This window comes from Passer domesticus, chromosome 14, assembly GCF_036417665.1.
Source record: "Passer domesticus isolate bPasDom1 chromosome 14, bPasDom1.hap1, whole genome shotgun sequence".
NCBI lineage: Eukaryota > Metazoa > Chordata > Aves > Passeriformes > Passeridae > Passer > Passer domesticus.
In genome coordinates this window covers 19,066,267-19,086,571 of record NC_087487.1, presented here as the reverse complement: position 1 = coordinate 19,086,571, position 20,305 = coordinate 19,066,267, and the positions used below count along the sequence as shown (strand labels likewise).

The 20,305-nt window shown below is 47.4% G+C and overlaps 2 protein-coding genes across 19 annotated transcripts in view; one reads left to right on the top strand and one right to left on the bottom strand.

Moving 5' to 3' along the window:
* Positions 1-621, bottom strand: part of IQCH (IQ motif containing H) — a 51,059-nt gene extending 50,438 nt beyond the window's left edge. For 13 of the 16 annotated variants that reach the window (XM_064389313.1, XM_064389318.1, XM_064389321.1 and 10 more), the window contains exon 1: positions 601-620. The gene's annotated coding sequence lies outside the window, so the exon portion shown is untranslated. Of the gene's footprint in view, positions 1-194; positions 310-600 lie in introns of those variants that run through there. The other 3 variants (XR_010347729.1, XM_064389314.1, XM_064389315.1) reach the window with 3 other exon arrangements.
* Positions 304-19,107, top strand: AAGAB (alpha and gamma adaptin binding protein). 3 transcript variants are annotated; one of them, XR_010347733.1, is made up of 10 exons: positions 304-457; positions 6,153-6,343; positions 6,824-6,920; positions 7,586-7,675; positions 10,071-10,154; positions 14,841-14,939; positions 15,327-15,420; positions 16,072-16,176; positions 16,438-16,487; positions 17,064-17,151. XR_010347733.1 is itself a non-coding variant. In XM_064389351.1 (10 exons), exons 1-10 carry the CDS (start codon positions 382-384, stop codon positions 17,139-17,141), a joined length of 948 nt encoding a protein of 315 aa, XP_064245421.1. In that variant the 5' UTR covers positions 305-381; the 3' UTR covers positions 17,142-19,107. The 3 variants fall into 3 exon arrangements, 2 of the variants coding, with proteins under 2 accessions (XP_064245421.1, XP_064245422.1); XM_064389351.1 differs by having other exon boundaries at positions 305-457; positions 14,841-14,923; positions 17,064-19,107; XM_064389352.1 differs by lacking the exons at positions 14,841-14,939; positions 15,327-15,420 and having other exon boundaries at positions 305-457; positions 17,064-19,107.
* Positions 19,108-20,305: the final 1,198 nt, after the last annotated feature.

Here is a 20,305-nt window from a genome sequence, read left to right as displayed (position 1 = left end):
CCCAGCCCGAGCCCGGCTCCCTCACGCCCCTCAGGCGGGGCCGAGCCCGCGCATCCCGCGTCCCCTCAGCTGCGCTCAGCCGCGGGACGACCCGGAGCGCTGAGGGGTGACCCGGGCTGTCCCGGCTGCCGTGCCGGGGCAGGAGGGGCCGGTCCGGGGAGGGAGGCGCGGCTCCCGGCGCTGTCCGCACGCACCGGCCCCGCTGCGGCCATGGCGGCCCCGCCGCGCCCGGCAACGGGACGCGCCGGCCGGGCCGCACCATCCGCCCCGCCGCCAGAGGGGGGACAGCGCATCCAGCGGGGCCGAGCCCGGTCCCTCCCCCGGCCGCCTCCCCCGCGGGCGGTGGTAGCGGCGCGGCGGAAGGGGCGCGGCGCGGGCGCCATGGCGGCGGCGGCGCGGCCGCTGGCGCTGCTCACCAGCTGTGCCGCGGGCTTCGCGCCCGAGGAGCTCGTCAAACGTGAGTCGGGGCCGCCGCGGCGCCCGAGCGGGCGGAACCAGGGGCTGCGGCGCTACCGCGCCCACGCGAACCGGGCTGGCAGCGGCTCCCTCCAGCCCCGGCCCTCAGGGAGGCTGGTTTCTCCTCAGGGTCGTAGTGCTCACCTCAGGATCGCTGCCCATCCCCTCACGGTCCCAGTTTTCCTCTCAGGGTCGCTGCCATGCCCTCACGGTCTCAATTTTCCCCTCAGGGTCACTGCCGTCCCCTCACGGTCCCAATTTTCCCCTCAGGGTCACTGCTGTCCCCTCACGGTCCCAATTTCCCCCTCAGGGTCACTGCTGTCCCCTCACGGTCTCAGTTTCCCCCTCAGGGTCACTGCTGTCCCCTCACGGTCCCAGTTTCCCCCTCAGGGTCACTGCTGTCCCCTCACGGTCCCAATTTCCCCCTCAGGGTCACTGCTGTCCCCTCACGGTCCCAATTTTCCCCTCAGGGTCACTGCCGTCCCCTCACGGTCTCAATTTTCCCCTCAGGGTCACTGCCGTCCCCTCACGGTCCCAATTTTCCCCTCAGGGTCACTGCTGTCCCCTCACGGTCCCAATTTCCCCCTCAGGGTCACTGCTGTCCCCTCACGGTCCCAATTTCCCCCTCAGGGTCACTGCTGTCCCCTCACGGTCTCAGCTCTCCCCTCAGTTTCTCATTTTTCCCGTGAAGGTCGCAGTTCTCCTCTCAGGGTCTCAATCCTCCCCTCGGGACGGGGGGATCGCAGCCCCCGACCCCTTGCAGAGGGTGTCAGGAGCCTCCTTAGTGCTTTAAGGAAATAATTCACCGCTTTCTCAGTGCAGAAGGACTGAAAGGGAAAGATAAAAATTGTCTGTTCTGCATCTGGTACAATTGCATATTACACTGGGTACCGAGTACATAGAACTCCGTTCAGTAGGAAGTGGTTTTCCTGGGAACCAGTTGCCGTTTTTATGGCTAAAAAGGGGAACACAAGAATAAGATCTGACAGTAGCGGAAACTATGGTGGAGTTTTTTGTATTTTTAAAATCGGGGGATTCCAGGAAGAAGCTGTTGATGGTCTTGGTGGGCTGCCTTTGTTAGGACAGCCCTGGTTTTTAGAGAGTTGGTGAACAGTTTGCTGTGCACACTGAGATGTAGAATTTAACTCAAATCTTCTCTGGATTTGTTTTTATCTCTTTCTGGGCAATTCTTACTTAGGACCTCACCAAGCACAGGCTGCCCACAGGAACTGGCTCCCTCCACCTCATTAAAGCACATTTTAAAGCAAAAATAACAGTACAAGATCTGCAGGCAAAGGCTTCTCTATCAAAGCAGCTGCAGGACACTGAATTATTTAAAGATTCCACACCAAAAAATATTATTAGCTTATTTTTGAGGACAGTATAAGCAAATTGGGAGGAATTACTTAGGGTTCCTCTAGGTTTCCCCTTTGATTACTTTGCATAGTGAAATGAAACAGGTAGAAAAGGTAGATGAGCAAAAAGCTACTTAAGCTGAGAAAATCTTAACATTTAAGCTCAGATCTTTTTAAAAGTAGTACTCACTTTGAAATATCTCAGCTTCCACTGCTCCCAGTTCCAAGTCTGGAGTCTTGTCTGTGTGTCCTCTGACTGCGTTACACCAAAACCCTCCTGAAAGAAATAAAATCACTGGTAAAATAAATACATCAGCATTGTAAGTACCTGCTTTGCATAAAAAGTGACATTAAATCAGATGCAGCAGACTAAAACATTCAAGGACACACAGGCAGGGTGGGGCAGCAGTGGGGAGGGTTTGGTGGGGTCACACAGCCTGCCAGAACTTTTCAGGCCAATTCCAAGACTTCTTCCAGGGTTTTCCTGCTGTTAAATGGAAAATGGCTTGGGGATGAGAAGCAGCTGATGGTACATTTGCTAGATATATTTTTATTTGTTCAGGTTTCTGCAGGGTGCTCTGAATGCTTTAATTCATGGGACACTGGCAAAACAAAGCTATTTAAAGTGCTCAACATAGATCTGCCTGTTATAATTGTGATGTATTGATCACAAAATTGCAAACAAGATTGGTTCGGTTTTCATTCTGTCTGATGTGATTGTTCTTCCTTTTCTTTTTGGATTTTTACCACTCCCCTCCTCCCCATCCCCAGCACATTTGGGTTCTCCTTGGGGTAATTTTAGGAGTATTTTTGATGGTTTATTCCACCAGGTGGCTCTCAAGGCCCAGAATGTGGGAACTGCTCTGTGTACCTGACAGCTCTGAGGATTTGGGAGCATTTAGGGCATTATGTTCTTAAAACATTTATTCAATCTGAAAAACACTGTAAAAAGTGGTAAATAGCTTAATCCCTTTGGGGAAAAAACCTGCAAAAAAGTTGTAATCATCAACAAATTGTTATTAGACACACAGGGTGCTAAAAGTGCTTAAATACTACTTGGGTATTGGAGAACAGGGCAGTTACTGCCAGAGAGCTGCATGTGGTTCTCTGGTTATTTAACTCTTCTGAAAAGTTATTTCTGGTCTTTTCGAAAGTATTTGCACTTTCAGAAGACTCAGTAAGATTCAGCATTAAAAATGGGAAGGGATGTGAGATTCTATAAAATTGCCATGTTCTCGCTCATGTTCAAAATCATTATTTATCTTGTCTGTATGATAGAATATGAAATTAAATGTCGATATTTAAGTCAGTAAAATGAGCAAACATTTTTGTAAATAGCTGGAAATAATTTCAAAAACCATCATATATATATATATATATATAACTATTGCCTGCTTTATCAAAATATATAATTACCTGTGAGTGAAGAAGGGGCACAACTGGTGAACTTGCTGATAAACATAAGCCAGTGCCTGACTGCCTGGAAGTGATGAAACCTTTTCCTCTGGAGGGGTTCCAGAGAAGTTTGGAAGTTCTGGAGCCATGTGACACCAGCCAGGATCAGTTACTGATCTCGTGTGTCAGTCGCTGTTTGTTGTTTCATGGATTTCTGATACAAAAAGAGCCAAATCAGTCACGGGATGAAGTGGAGGAGGGGATTTGTGGTGACCCCAGTGCAGGACGGGGCTGTGGGGGCTGCAGGGAGCAGCCAAAAACGGCCTCAAGCCACCCCTGCGAGGAGGCAGCTTCTGCTGCTCCCAGTGCTTTTGTGTGGGACACAGCCCAGGGCGTCTCCAGTGGGAGCCAGCAGTGCTGGGACACTGGCAGCATCGTTTCAGGACAGGATCCCAGGAGCTGAGCTCTGGGGGCTGGTTTGGGGGGCACTGAGCAGCTCTGTCAGTGCCGTGGCCCTTTCCAGCTGTGGGGTTGGTGCTGCAGCTGGAGGGTGTTTGCACTCCTGTCCATGGAGCTGCAGGGCCAGACCAGGCCTGGCTCTGCTCTGCTCTCACAGTGACTCCTGTGCTTCTCCAGGCTCCTGGCATGGCCAGCCACTGGCACTTGGAATGGCTGAAAAAGGAGCAGCTCACTCAGAACTCACCCATGAGGACTCAGCTGGACAGGCCACCTCCTTTTACTGTATTCATTTTCTAGGAGTTTGTTCTGATCAATGCTCTCTAAATTAGATACCAAACTGTTCTGCCTGAATTTCCTACCTTCATTCAAATCCAGGCTGTCTAGAAAAGAAATTTCTGGAATGCTGGGGTGGTAAATACAGCCCTTAAAGCTAATTCCTGCATCAAATGAGAGCTCAGTTTGAGTTACAGTGTATATTTCTGTTGTAGTCTCTGCTTGTTTGCTCTGAAGACCAAAATCTAATTGTTCCAAGTGACTTTTTTGGGAGAGAACTCCTGGCAAGCTGCTCAGTTCCTGCCAGCAGTGATCAGGCTGTTGTGCAGTGATTTCTTAGAGCCCCACAAGCAGCCTGGGACACAGCAGGTCTGGATCCTTTCACCAGGTTCCTGAAGCCCTTGGAGTTTAGTGTGCAACATCCATTTTTACTGGGAGAGAAATTTCACAGGGAATTGGCAAAATCTCAGCATGAAGGATGGGTAATCAGCAGCACAATGGGATGAAAGAAAACCCCTTAAAATACAGGAACAAGTAGCAGGTAATAGGAAATGGGACATGGCCTCATTCTGGCAGTGCTTTCAGACCTAAATTTGTCCATGAACTCTTCTAAAAAATGTCCCTTCCAAAGCAAATGTGAAATTCATACCAGCTTTTGAAAACCTTTATAAAGGTTCTTTCCCTTTGTATCCTGGTTAGGGTGACTGACTCAAGCGACTTCAGAGCTGATTTTCTTCCTCACCCCGTTTTCCTCCCTGAGTCTTACTGCTGATTTTCTGGGTTTCAGTAATTTCTGTGGACCCTTTTTTTATTCTCAGCCTCTTGTGGCCTTGACTTGTAATTCTGTTAGCTCAGACTGATTTTAATTTACTTTCTTATTTTTAACTGTCAGAACACTAGTAAGGGGAAGTAAATATCATATTCCAAACAAACCCTCTGAGAATACAAAGCTCAGAATCCAGGTTTGTTTGGTGGTCACTCAGGATCTTTGTCCCCCAGCTCCAAGGTGAGGTGGGTAATCTTACCATGGAATATCATCTGATTAAAGATGTTCATCTGAAGTCATCTGAAAAATAATTGCCATCCAAAATAAAATCAAACTTGAACTGGAAAAACCATTTAGATGTGGCACTTCTTATTTTAAGAAGCCCAGAGAGGAGACTCCTGTTTCATCCTCTTAAGGAGGAAATGGCTGCAGGTTTCTGTTTCCAAGGTCACATTTCTCCCTCAGATTCCATCTCCTCCTCAGGGCTACAAATAATCCTGGTTTACAGCTCTCCCTGCCTTGTGCCCCGTGCTCATTCACCAGATCCATTTCTCAGCTTTGCAGTTTAGTTGTAAAAATCACTGCAGCCTTGGCAAGGAGGTTTTCCTGTCTCTTTACTAATAAGATACAGATAAATTCAAATTCATCTCCAGACTATTTGGGGAACAGCCTGTTCCAGCAGCTCCAGGAACTCTCAGTACCTTAAAATACAAATCCTTGAAAAGCCATGTGCTTTATTCTTTAACTCTTCTCCTGCCCCAGGCAATTCTGGATGAGTCAGTCCATTTTCTAAATAATTGACCTGTGTTCCAAAGTGTCCACGAGTTCATCCAGCCTGAGCAAGATTTCCTGGTCTTTCCTTCAAGGAATAATGGGATGCTCTGCTTCCAGCTCTGATCCAGCTCCAGGAGTGTTCCTAGGAAGGTTCCTGCCTTGGAGGGAGGGCAGAGCTTGACAGCACCTGAGCAAAGCACTGGATTTTAATGGTTGAGCTCCTGCATGGAGTTTAATGGGAATTACAGCTGAATTCCAGGAGCTGGGTTGATTATCTCATTACTTACCTTCAGGTTTTGGTCACAGTTAAACAGATCTTTACATCTCAAAGAGCATGCAAGGGTTGTAATAAAGTTTAGGTTTTCTCTCCATACATCCTGTTTGCAGGTGCTAAGTTTGAGGTTAACACTTGAAAGGACATTTCCAGGAAAACAAAAGGCTTTCTGCAGCTTCTGGGCCATATTTCATATTGAAAACTAGAAAATAAACTCTTCTGAAAGCTAAGCAATAAAATCTGGGACAGAGTAACAAATTGAGTTGAGTTTTTTAAGATCTTGATTATGCACTGGTTTATTATAGTAAAGATGGCTCTGCATTGGCACTGTACTTTTCTAGACAAATTATTTTCTTGCTGCTGGTTTTACCCTCCTCCTCACCCCTTTTCTCTCCTGCAGGTATCACAGGAAGAGATGACCTTACTGTGGGTGCAGTAACGAGTGGAAGAGTGAATTTCTACCCCTGGACGATAGATAACAAATACTACTCTGCAGATATCCACCTCTGTGTGGTCCCAAACACATTCCACGTGACCGGAGAGATCGCGGAGGCTGTGCAGGCGTTTGTTGTGTACTTCGACAGCACGACAGTAAGGCTCTTCTGCTTCATTCTCCTGCCTTAGCACAGTGAGAACCATCAATCAGAGTCTCCATCCATCCCCTTTAAGCTGTTCTGTTCATTGGCAGAAGATCAATATTAAATATTAAATTTCCCTGCAAACAATAGCAGCAGTTTCCTTCTCTCTCACTACTCTCCTCCAGCTGGAAGAGGGGTTTTTAGGAGCCACCATGGCAAATCCAGCTCACCACCTGCAGCTTGATTCCTAGCTGGTGCTGCTTCTTAAAGGCTCCTTTAGGACAGGCAAAATTTGAGGAGCTAAACATAAAATTCAGGGCATTTCACCCATAATTGTTTCTACTAAACCAGCAGCAATGAAAACTGGTTTAGCAGAAACCAGAGAGGTTGAGACAAAAAGAGCCTATTTCTCTATATAATTCAATTCTAATGCTGTTAAAAACTAAAGTATTGTAGGACACGTTCCAAAGAACACTTTTCTTTTTCCCTGTAGAAAACTGGACTGGAGGGTGTCTCCAAATGGCTGCCCCTGACAGAAGAGTGGCTGCCAGAAGTGATGATCCTCGTTTGTGACAGAGTGTCTGAGAATGGTAGGAGACCCAAAGAACTCCCATCCTCACTTAGAGCCATTAGCCTGCATAATAATTGACTTGCTAATTACATCAACGATTGCCTCTCAGAATCTGGGTGAGACTGGCCTGGAGAGCTCTGGGGAGCAGGAGCTGAAACCTTCAGTGGGATGTGGTTAGAGCTCAGAATTTCACCAGATTGCTCAGTCAGCTCTGTCCTGCCACTGCAGGGGTCGAAAAGGCATTCCTGCTGCTGGATGTGCATGATCCTGCTGCTGGCAAAATGGGGAGGACTTGGCTGCTCAATTCCTTTTTTTGACAATTAAGCATTGAGCACACACAATTGCTATGGTTCTAGACAACAGCAAGCTGGGGGATTCAGGTGTGTCCCTGCAGCTTAACCCAGTGTCACACCCAGAGTTAACAGAAGTCTTCATTCACACCTACATTGGACCCTCTGCAAAGCCATTTGATTCTGTTCCTCAGTTCCAAGGAGGAGTTTAACTCTATTTTTGGAATCCACAGCAGTGAAGGGAGGATCCATGCCAGCTGCTATACTCTTCCCATACACTCCAGAGCAAGCAAACAACTTCGAGGGAATAAAACACAGCTAAATATTCTGATAAATATGCTGGTATTCATCTCAAATCTGCACCTTTAATACCCATTTTTGTCTCCCAATTCAGGTGTAAACAGACAGAAAGCTCAAGAATGGTGCATCAAGCATGGCTTTGAGCTGGTAGAGCTCAGCCCTGAGGAGCTGCCTGATGAAGATGGTAGGTCTGCTGCTTCTCTTGCCATTTTGAGAATGAAAAGCGCCCCAAAAGTACCTTCTAAATAAAGTTATGCCCCTTGCAATTGTTGATGTGCCACATGATTACAGCATGGAATGCTCCCGTTGGTGGGGCTGAGTCTCAGCTATAAAAGGTCACGAGGGGGAGGAGGTTATTTCCTCTGAGAAATTCCATTTGTCCCCTCCCAAATCCAGCTGCTGTTTATGCAGCACCTACGTAAAAGTAATATCTGCTCCTTTTTCAGCCCTAGGACTGTATTGATACATCAGAAGTTTATATTCCGCTTGGAAAATAAATCTAAAGGAAGATTTTTCTGCATGAGGGCAGAAAAATTCTGATTTTAAAAAGACTTGAAAACTATTTTATGTTATCTTGGTACAAACAGTGACACGACAGGCTGTAAATGGCAGGTTGTTACAAACATTTCAGAGCAACACGGGCTGTTACACAGGAAATAAACCAGTTTCAGAATCACTGGCTGCCCAACATTTATAGCTTGAAAAAAAACAGCAAGAAGAGTCAGAAGTGTGGTGTTCCACTCTTGAAAAGTGACTATGCATTTCCTGACAGCTTATCAGCATCAGCCTTATCTCCTCACTTCAGCGACACAAAAACATTTACACCTTACCTCTCTGGAGTAAAATGAGATAACTGCGGGCTGGAGAGGAATTAGTCACTAACATTTGCTCTGTTTCAGGTTCTCCAAGCACATGGCAGGCACCAAAAATAATTCACTATAAAATCCTCACTGGAGCACATCCCACCCCTTTCCCCCCTTTAAAGGCCTACGAAAATTGGATCTTGAGGAGCTGAGAAGTCTCCCTCTCTCCCCAGCATGCCTTTAAAAATGTTTCCCTTTTTTTAGTCAAGGAGGGAGATGCACAGATTTGATTCACATAAACTGGGAAAATCGGAAGTGACGACTCCTTAGACTAAACAAATACTAATTGCTTTAAAAATAGTAACCTTTAATGAAGTCATTTTTTTATTGAATAATTGTTGTAAAGAACAAGCTCTTCACCATTTATGGGAACAAGCTCTTTACAATTTACTTAATGGCAGTAATAACTCAGGATGTTAATTTTTGGAATATTGGGATACATGTTCTTTCCTAGCTGTTTAATCTGGTAGTTGATTCACTGTGACTCATGCAGAGGAGGAACTGTGTTCCTGTGAGTAACTTATTTACCCCCCAAACATTCTGGGTGAGTTACAAAAGGCACAACAGATGCTGTAAACACACTGGGCCAATCTCAGCTCCAAATCCTGACATTTCAGGCAGCTCATCTCAAATAAACTGCAAGTTTTGTTTTGACTCATTGTCAGTTGTTTGCACAGTCAGGACAAGAGCTCTGAACTGAGACTCTTGATAATGGCTCTGATATCAAACCAAACAGCAGCATCACAGGGGGCAAAACATCTGATTTCAGCCTTAAATGCATTTCTAAAGGCAGTTTCAATTACTGCACCTGAGTCACTTGAGTTTGATTTCTAAACAAAAACAGTTTTGTATCCAAAGGATTGTTTGGTTTTTTGTTTTGGTTTTTTTCCCCCTTTGTCAACCTGCACAAACATGGGAAGCTGACTAAACTGAGGAAATGGGAAAACTGACTTGATCCAAAGTGGTGTCAGATCTATTCAGTAAATAAATTAAAATCTGAATAATGCCTTCCCTGGGCCTTCAAGTTCCTGCAGTTCCCAGGATTACTGGAACTTTGGGAGTTAGATATTGTGGGGACAGCTTTACGGTATCCCTTTCCATTTTTTACAGGCATCACACCCTTTTTAAATGGTTGTCTCAAGTTCTTTGCTTTCTAAAAGAAAGAAAAGTAATTCTGGTATCTATTTTCTAATATATTTCTATGTTATACAGCATTCTAAAAGATCTTGGGGTGAAAGATTCAAGTTTCTTGTCTGATACTATAAAATTTTGTCTGATACTATAAAATTTATATATATCCACTAAAAAGTATAATATACTTTAATATTATTATATTTATTATTTACTAGTTTGTTTTTACTTATTTATAATTAGAATTATATTTATATTAAAGTATGTTATACGTTATAATATGCTGTAAAGATGTTACTTCATGTAGGCCTCCTGCTAAATATTTAACAGAAAGAATTCAGATATCTGCAGAATGCTGAGCTCACAGTTCATTATCCCTGGAAGCTCAGCCCAAGAAGTCAGGCATTCATTTACATTTAGGTGGCCTCTCATCAATCACAGGTGAAAAATCTGTGTTTTGTACTGGGAGCAGAGTTGACAGTGGTTGTGAGAAGCTGGGACAGGCCCTCAGCCCCAGCTCTGGGGGCACGTGGTGGTTTCTGGAGTTGTTTTGGGTGTTTAGAGCTGCTCTCTGTTCTGGTGCAGACGATTTCCCCGAGTCCACGGGCGTGAAGCGCATCGTGCAGGCCCTCAACGCCAACGTCTGGTCCAACGTGGTCATGAAGGGAGGTAGGTGCCTGTGGGAGCTCTGCACTGGGGCAGCTGGGGCAGCACAGGCACAGCTGGAGCCCTCAGGGCAGCAGGAGGCTCCAGCCACTGCTCCCACCCTCCCGTGGTGTCTGGTGAGCTCACAGGCAGCAGGTGAGATTTATCACAGAGCCCTGGCATGGCCTGGCTTGGGAGGGACCCTAAAGCTCAGCTTATCCTCTACCCCAGGCTGCTCCAAGCTCACCCAACCTGGCCTTGGACACTTCCACCCCCAGCTTCTCTGTGCCAGGGCCTCAGCACCCTCACAGGAAAGGATTGCTGTGTAAAACTTCTCCTGCTCCTGTTCCCTCTCTACTTTAACTTGCACTCTACCAATAACTTGAGTTAAATATTCCATTAATCCTGCAGGTTGCAATGAAAACTCAGTTTGTTCTAATAAACTCTAGTAGGAAATAGGTTGTAATTGTCATCTTTATCAGACTGATACATGATTCAGTGTAGAAGAAAAGGTTAAATTCCACATTTGTTGCAGGGGATTTTTGGTTTGTTAAATTGTTGAGTTTTTTGAGAATAGCAGGTGCAGAGATGAGACTTGGCAAAGGAGCCATGCCAAACATTTAAGGGCTGTTTTTGCTACAGAAAACCCCACTTGAGTACATGGAAACTACAGATTTTTTTTACAACAGTGCAAAAAATGGGCAACCTCAGATAATTTCCTGAGGTAGCTGATTATCAGGTAGAGTTAGAATTTTGGAAAAGTCACTTTGCCTTAGACTCATCAGAAAAGGAAATGCTGTGGTTACGGGGATAGATCCTGCCATTTACTTGAAAGCCTGTGATCACCTTTCTAATCACACAAACTGCTCCAGAAAATGTAGGAAGATGAAACTTCAGGAGTGCTTGGCCTGGAATTTCTTGTTCACAAAACCTCAGCCCACCACCAACCCTCCAACACCTCTGCTCCCTGACATCCCATTCCCACTGCTGTGGCTTCTCCCTTCCTACAACAATTAAGTGTGGAATGATTTAAGGCACTGAGAGGCTGCTGTTAATCTCTGTGTCTGCAGTGCTTGCTGGGACTCAGGAAAACCAGGATGAGAATGATTAACCTCCATTTGTTAATGCAACTTTTTGAGGATTTCCCATTCCCCATCAGAACTGAGGTGAAGGTGGGGTCTGATTCAGTGTAGCCATTGCAGAGAAGCAGGTAACCTTGGCAGGTGGTGTCAGGTTATCTCACTTGTGCTAAAAATGGTTTTTTAACAACACATTTCCTGTATTTGGCAGATGCCACCTTACAGAACAGCAGAATTTAGTCACATGCTTGGTTCCTCACAGGGGGGAAATTCCTGCACATCGCTGGTGTGCTCTGTAAAGGTCAGGCTCCTTGAAAAATCCCGATTTTCTCTGCACAGCCCCAGCCCCACACAGCACTGCTGTACCACCACAAACCCCTCAGGAAGTGAGCTATATTTTGAAGGTGTTGCAGCCTGCCTGTGCTTTCAAAGGGAAATTGTTGAGCTCATTTTGCTTAAAATAAAACTTTTTACAACCCGTAACACAGCTTTTGTTTTCAGCTTCCTCCAGATCCTAGAAACAGGCTGCCATGTAAATCCAACTTCAGCTTTTCCACTGAATGACCTGCAATTCCTGGCTGGTTGAGAGCCATGCAGGGAAGAGTTATCAGAGACCCTTCCAGTAGTAAATGTGTAGTAGCAAATACTTGTAGCACTGTTAGGTGTAGCCTTAATTCAACAGCATTGCCTTAATTCAAAAACCTGTTTCCATGAGAATTTAAATTTCCAGACAGAGCAGGAATAACTTTTTTTCAAGCACAAGCACCAACCTAATTTCATTGCATTAAGCCCCAATACAATTCGTGTCAAGCTGCAGGTTTTTTCACACACCTATTCATTAAAATATTAAACCTCAGATTTTTTCTTTCACCATTAAATGCATCATTCTCACACAGATCCATAAAAATAATTATCAAATGTAACACAGTTGAATTAGAAACAAGTTTATCCCAGGTAACCAATTGTGAGTAAATCCAGCAGCATTACCTCTACTCCCAGCCAAACAAGCAATCCTACCTGGGAGTCTGCCAGGAGCAGATCCTTTCTGGAGCTGGTGTGAGGTTGGTTCTCCATGCCTCAGAGCTCCCTTCGGTCTCTGGAAGTTTCCTTGAGCAGGAGAACCTGAGGGATTCTCCAGGTAACACATATCCTCCCCACAGAGGTGTTAAACTGCTGTTACCTTCTCTGTCCCTGCAAGAGCCTCTGTGGCAGGAAGAGAAACCATTTGCAGCCCTCTAGAAGAGGCTCTTTGGCTTCTTTCCTGCTTAAATCCCAGCTTGAGTGATCCCAGCTAAAGCTGCTTACCTCAGGTGGGGCCAGGAATGAGCCTGGCTCTAATCACAGCCAATTAACCTGATTAGGGAGGCCGTTTAAACAAATTGTGAATTTTGATGTGTTAATTCCAACTTTATGTGTAAGGATCACTGTGTGTCAGCTGGAGACAGACTGGAGGAATAATAATAGGTAAAGGCAATGGAAAACTTGGCTATGAAACAGGAATCTGGGAATGCTGAATCCATGCTCAGAGCATGGTGAGGGATTCCTGTGAAACTACACAGAGCATGGAATCATGGACTGGTTTGGGTGGGAAGGGACCCTGAATCTCATCCCATTCCACCCCTGCAGGGACACCTCCCACTGCCCCAGGCTGCTCCAGGCCCTGTCCAGCCTGGCCTGGGACACTTCCATGGATCCAGGGGCAGCCCCAGCTGCTCTGGGCTCCATCGTAGCCCCTGACTCCTCCAGTAAGTGGGATGAGCTAATTTTTGGCTTTCCTGCCTTAAGAACACTGTGTAAGGCATCACCCACTTCCTGAATTGCACCCAGAAGTTGAAATAACTTTTACATCCAATAAAAGGAGTTTATAGGAAGGGTTTTCCAAGGGTGTGCCTGCAACCCAGTGTTGTGTCTGCCTCCTCCCTAAACATGGATCCAGGGACAAATAGCTGCTGTTCAGAGATCCCTGCTGCACACTCCAGGTTTTGCAGAAAGGGATGACATTTGGGATCATTCTGGCTGAGGTTCTGCAGTGTTGGAGGAGGGAATGTGGAGCCAGCGCTGTTTTTCTGTGCAGGACAAGCTCTAATCCCAGCTATGAACGAGGGCCACGATTAGATCACTGCACCCAGCCCTGTGCCAGAGTGGGAATGTTCTCTCTCCAGGACGTTCTGCACTGCAGTGTCCAACCTTGCCTGAGGTGACTCAGAAATTGGCTCCATGTCCACCCTCACAGCCTCCCCAAAGCCAGCTCTCTGCTCAGCCCAGAAACTTGGGGAAGCTGCTTTGGGATGCAAATCCCAAACTTCTGTCCTCCAATTCCTCTTCATTGACCTGCTGGACTTCACAGGCAGCTGAAGGTTTTCCAGGAATTCATTCAGCTCCACTGATTCACTTCTTCCCACCCCTTTGGCCAGGGGTCTGCAAAAGCAGCAAAAGGGATAAAGTAGAGCCAGTGGCCCCAAATACCTGCCAGGGATGGGCAGAACAGATCAGGGAACAGGGAGTGGGGCTCAGGAATTCTCTCATGGAGATGTTTGTGTGAGTGCTGGATGGGCCCAGTTACACATCCAACCCCTCAGAATGAGAGTCTGGAGAAATGGCAGGGAAATTTGGACAGAGCATCCAAATGACATCACCTCAACAGTTGAGTCTAGAGCTTAGTCATGAGTATAATAATTTAGAACATACTTCTTTTCAAAAGTAACATTAAATCTTTCTTCTGGCAGAAGTCATTGTTTCCTGGCTATTTCTGGTACAATAACTTCACACTTTTTCAGTTTTAGTTGACTAAAATACAAAGGTTTGCAGAAAAATCTCCTGAGTGCCTCATGTAACTGCAAATATTTACTGTTCAGTACAAGGCCAGTTTGTATGCAGTAGTAAACTGACTTAGAAAAACCTGACTTAGTAAAAAAACACCTCATCATATCACCCATTATGCACATATTTTTTTATAAAACAGGTTTAAAAATACAGCCAGTTTAAATTAAAAATACTGCACCACATTTATTATCTTAGATGACTCTTCAGGTTTGCAATCACTTTTTAGGTTGGGTTTTAAAGCAGCATTGAGATACACCCTAGGCCAGCAGTGGGGAGAGCCCAGAGCACCTTGCAGTGAGAAGAAACCCTGGATTTGATGGCTGAATCCCCCCAGGAATCCTGAATTAGATATTTAACAATTTGCTTTGCCATCACTGTTGTGCTCAGCCTGTTCAGACCATGTGTGAGCATGAATTGCCTTTCCTGAGTCCAGCCTCAGACTCTGCTGCTTCCCATGGAGGATAAACCTGGCCACCAGGAACAGCAAATTCTGCTTCTGGATTTTCCAGCTGCCCCATTTGGAATTTACCAGCTCAGATCCCAATGGAGCAGAGGCTTCCCACTCCAAAGCTTCCAAGCTCTAAAAGGTCCCCACATCTCCTGTGGCTCACATTCTCTTCCCTGGGGGGAATATTTAGCAGCAAACAGTGCAGACACAGTTTAAAGCTCAGAGAGGATGTGAAATTTCTGCTTAAAATCTGTTTGCAAGTGCACTGGCACAGTTTTCGTGGTGCTGTGAAATACTCCCTCTCCCACCTGGCCAGCCCCAGTATTTGCAGTAATTTTGCACTTTGTGCTTTGTTTGCAGACAGGACCCAGGGCTTTGGTCTCCTCAGCACCTTGGCAGGAGCAAACAGGAGCCGTGGCTGTGAAGAGACCCTGGAGACAGAAGTAAACAGAAATTCCAGTAATTCCTGGTTCCTGCTCTGCTCAGGCCCTGCCTTCATCCACTGGGGGTGGCTGGGACCTCCCCTTGTGCCACAGAGCCAAAGGAAAGAGCACTAAAGCTCCATTCGTGATGGGTTTGATTATATCCAAATTATCCCCTTTGGGGCAAAACAAAACCTGTCATTTCATGGTGTTACTGGAAAATCTCCAGCAAATCCATCCCGAAATCCCTTCATGCAGCACCAGTTAGTTCCCAGTGCTGCAGAAGGGGCTTTTCGTGGCTCAGGTTTTGCAGTAACGCTGAGATAAAGGGCAAGGTTTTGAAGGAAAAGCTGGGAGCACCTGATTTGCTGCTGGTGCTTTTTCATGCATTACTGGATACTGAGATATCTTCATTTCCTGACAGTCCAGCCCATCTCCAGGAGACAGGGAAGAGTCCCAGTCAGATGCTGGAGAGGATGGGGCTGGCACAAACAGCCTGGAGCCGGACAGTGCTGCAGGTGAGCTCAGCACACCTGGCAGGGACACAGAGCCCTGGGCTCAGGGGAATGAGGGGCACAAAGGCGCTGCCAGAGCCAGGAGAGGCCTCAGATCACTGCAGCATTGCAGGAGATGGGACTGCCTTCCCAGCTGTGTGTGAGATCTGGGGTTTGATGTGGTCTCATCAGCTCATCCCTCTCTGATTCACTCTGGGGCAGTTTGTGGACAGATCATTCTGGAATCAGCAAGAAATATTAACTACGGATGAGCTCACATGTAATGTATCACAGAATCATGGAATCTGGAATATTTTGGGTTAGAAGGCACCTTAAACCTCATCCCATTCCATCCCCTGCCATGGCAGGGACACCTTCCCCTGTCCCAGGCTGCTCCCAGCCCTGTCCAGCCTGGCCTTGGGCACTGCCAGGGATCCAGGGCAGCCCCAGCTGCTCTGGGCACCTGTGCCAGGGCCTGCCCACCCTCACAGGGAAGGATTTCTTCATAAAATGAATCCCCAATGTAACAATGCCATGATTTGTCTGTATGAGCAATCAGTAAATTGTTTTTTTCTCCTATGACATTGGAATTTGCAAATGGGATCTGCAGCTGTTAAAATCCTGGTTTTCTGCTAGAAACCAGAATCATTTCTCTTCAACCAAGCTGTATTTCAGATCCCATGCTGGATATGGACATCCAGGAGCTGGCCAGCCTGACCACGAGGGATGGGGACCCGGAGAACTTTGAGAGGCTCTTCTCAAAGCTGAAAGAAATGAAAGGTAATGCACCAGGAGAGATGGACCTGAGCTCTGGCACCTCCTGCACGGCTCAGAGAGAGGCAGGAGTGAGTTGGGAAGCTGTGAAATTCCTGTTCTCCTGCCTGGAGTCCTTTAGAGGCAGCTGCTCTTTCCATTCATTTGCTCTTCATCTTGATAATGCTCTTGACAGCAGCAGGTGTTGCTCTGGGTTCCCAAATGCAGGGCAGGAGGTGCTCACTGCTCACTCCTGAGCTTCACAGCCCCATCCTCTCCTCCCCACAGACAAAGCTGCCACGCTGCCTCACGAGCAGAGGAAGCTGCACGCAGAGAAGGTGAGCCTTGGGAACTGGGGTGGGAATCAGCAAAATGGGTGTTTGCTTTCCAAGCTACAGTTCCTGCTCCTGCAGAGTTCCTGGATTAAGTAGTGAGAACAAACCACACAATCCTAGGGAAGACTTGTCAGGTATCTCCCAAAAACTGAATAACCTGGAAGGTTGAAATACCAGAAAGGCATAAAATCCTGGAATGGTTTGGGTTGGAAGGGACCCTAAAGATCATTTCATTCCACCCTACTGCCATAAAAAAAAGACTTTCCCCTTTCTGAATTCTGAGCTGAAAGCCCTGCAGGCACTGGGGGTGCTGGCCAGCTTCCACAAGCCAATGGAAAAGTGTGGAAAAGTGAATGATGCCTTAAATAGCACAGGTTTTGTATCACAGGTGCCTCCCATGACCTGAACCATTGCCTCTGTGCTGCTGAAATTCCTTCACCTCAGAGAGGATGTGCTGCACTTGCAGAGCTGCCTGCCAGATTTAGCTGCTGCTCAGCTCCTCCTCTCTGGGTGGGAAATACAAAATCCTCAGTCCTGTGATGGGATTGTCTCCCTTTCCCATCTCTTCTGCCATTGTAGGTGGCCAAAGCCTTCTGGATGGCGATCGGAGGAGACAGGGATGAGATTGAAGGGCTCTCCTCGGATGAAGAGAACTGAATTCCTCTGTAGCTGCAAGTGCCAGAGCAACCCTGAGGGAATGATCCTGCCCTGGATTAGTGTTCATTGCCAAAAACCCCATTTAGCTGTAGCTGCTTCCCTTGGTGACAGCATTCCCCATATGCCACATTCCACAACATCTCCTGGCTCCAGAGGCTTTGTCTGACTGTCCTGTCTCCTCTCCAGAGGACGTTGGAAGGTGACACGTGTGTGGTTCAAGGAAACAGTGATGAGTTTACATTTTTCAAATGAACATTTTTATGATTTCCTCTCTGGGGTTTAAATAAACAAATGTGCTCCCAGTTATCTCTGCACACAGGGCTGGGGCTTGGGAAGTGACTCCTGAATTCCAAACTCCATTTCTCAGCTGTGGGGCTCTTGGATGGTTTCATGGAGCTTTTCCCAGCTCAAACTGGCCAGATTTGGATGAGCCCTGAGGAGGAGGTTGCTGAGCTCCATCCTGCCCAGTGCCAAAGCCATTACACGTGGCCCCAGGCTCGGATTCTGTTTGGATTTTGCCTGTGTGAGGATGGGGCTTCCCTGGAATGTCAGGTGTTGTCCACGCTCCCTGGATTCCCGGTGAAATGCCAGATTGCTGCTGCTGCTCCAGGGGTGGAACTCCCTGCCCAAGCCTTGTGCAAGGCCTGGCAGAATGCACAGAGCTGCTCTGGGGAGCTCTGCCCTCAGTTCCCAGCCCCTGGGGCCCCTGTGGGCTCAGTGCCCACACTCCTGTGTGCCCATCAGGGCTCAGGAGGAATTCCCTTGTCCTGGATGGAGCCCCCATCACTTCCACAGCAGCACAGAGCCTCTGGAATGACGGACAGGGAAGGAAGGTGGAGCCTGGTGAGGGGGAGAAAGGGGAGGTGCCACCCTGGCTCCTCTGTGCAGGCACCGGCAGTGGGTCTGTGGGGAGAGGATCCAACAGATTCCCATGTAAAAGAGTCTGACCCCAAGAACTTCCTTATCCATCTGAAAATCCACCCTGTTAAGCACCCTTAGTTAGGAATTTCAAAATTAACTTTTCCCATGTCCCCTAAATGGCTGAGTCCCAGGACACGGGTTTGCCATCCATTATTGATGGCTTTACATTCTGCTGGCACTGTCACAGTGCTCCCTGAATTCCCTTTTTAATGATTAAGCAAAGGTGAATGTAAACCATCAGTGTCTTGGAATGCTGGGAATCCCTTCCTGGGTGGAAGCTGCAGCGTTCAAGGACAAGAACTGCAGCCTCACTGGCAGTTTGGGAAGGCTGAGCAGGAGCTCCCTGTGGTGAAACACCAGGCTTGGGAGAATTCTGGAATACTGGGAGAGCCAAGGAAACACCTGCCAGGGACACCTTCCCAGGCAGCTGCGGGGCCTTGCTGTGACTGCACCTTCTCCACATCCTTGTCCCAGCACAGACCTGCAGGTGCCTCATTCCAGGCAGGCAGTGGTTTCCATGTTGGCTCCTCGGTAGCTGAGGATTCTTTCTGCCCTTTCTAAATCTTTGTTGTGCAATGGTGACAAATGGCCAAAGTGCCAAGGGAGTAGAGTGGAGGCAGCGAAGAAAAAATGGACTTGGACACTTTATAAACCCATTCTTTAGACATGTGACAGAGATGTGACTTTTTAAATTTAATGAGATCATCTCAGTTAAAACCCAGTGCTTTGCTGCCTTTTTATGAGGTAGCAGCAGCTCATTCCCATACTCAGAACTCTTTTAAACATGATTTATTGTAAATGTGGGTCTTGTCTGTAGGGGCACAAATCATGGAGGCAGGAAGTGTGGCTGGACACTGGGAAATAATTTAATGATCCTCTGAGGTTGTTGTGTTGTGGTTTAAAATCAAGGTGTACTTTGCTGGTGGGTTTTTTTTTGTGGGTTGTTTGGGGTTTTTCTGAAGAGACCCTTTGGTTTTGGCTACAGAGTTCCTTTACAAAACAAGAAGTCACAGAAATGAATAAAAGGGGCATTAGTGGGAAAGCAGAGTTGTGTCTGTCACTCAGTTTGTGTAGCAACAGCAGAATTCCCAGCTGGCTGCACGCAATCCCAGTGGTTTGGGTTGGGAGTGCCCTTAAAGGCCCCAGTCCCTCCAGGTTTGACATCCTTGTCCCAGCTGCAGAGCTGCTTGCTGCTGCAGCATTCCCAGTGCTGGGCTGGCATTCCCAGTGTTCCTGGCCAGGCCAGGCTGCAGCTGAAGCTCTGGGATGGCAGAGACTGCCCAGCCCTGGCAGCCAGCTTTGGCCCACAGCACGCGTTCCAGGCCGTGGCAGCTCTCTCTTTATGTTGGCTGAGCCTCCCTGCCGTGTCCAGCGGGGACTGGGACACTGCGAGCCAGGTGACAGCACAAAGCCTGGACCAGACCCTTCATTACCACGCGGCTGGAAACCCCAGTGGAAAAAGTGTTCTCTTAATCCTGTCAGGAAAAGCAGCCCAAAAGCAGAGAATTCCAGTGAAACCTGGGGGGCCGTGAGGAGTTCACGCACGGTGGGATCGGGGAGTGCCCTGGCACCTTCCCGGGGCTCTTCAGAGTGCAGGGATCTGTCCCTGTCCTGGGGTGGCACCTGCCCTGCCCTGCCCACCCTCAGCCACGGGCTGTTGCAATTCTGCCCGGGGTTTAATCAGGAAAACTTTCCTACCAGGAGCACGGGGCAGCCATGGACGGCTCATCAGGGAGGGAGGGTGGAATCTGCTCCTTAAGGGTTTCTCCAGGATTTACTGGCTGGACTCCAGGGAGGCACGGCAGGAATTCGGGGTCTGCTCCTGACAGGACACTGCAGGCTGAGCAGGGAATGCTGCTCTGCAGCTCCTGCTCTCCTGAGCTGGTAACAGCTCCCCAGTTCCCTGCGGTGCAATTCCAGTGGCACTTTGAACTTGTGAATACTCAGCTGTGCCTGCCTTCTCCAGCAATTGGAGAAGAAATCCTTGGATCACAGAACTCCACTTATACTCACCCCTCAATCCCATTAGTTAAAAGAACTAAATGCAATTTTAAAATTATTTTTTATATATTTGGCTTTAAATTCTTGAACAGAACTGTCCCAGCTGTAAAAAGAACGAGTCTTACCTGTGACCGAGCTCTTGTGCTTTACTGGGATTGCACAAACCTAAGGATGCTGCTGTGTCCCAGTTACTGTCATGGCAACACCCCACAGTGTCAATTTGTGTCCTTAAGCACATTCCT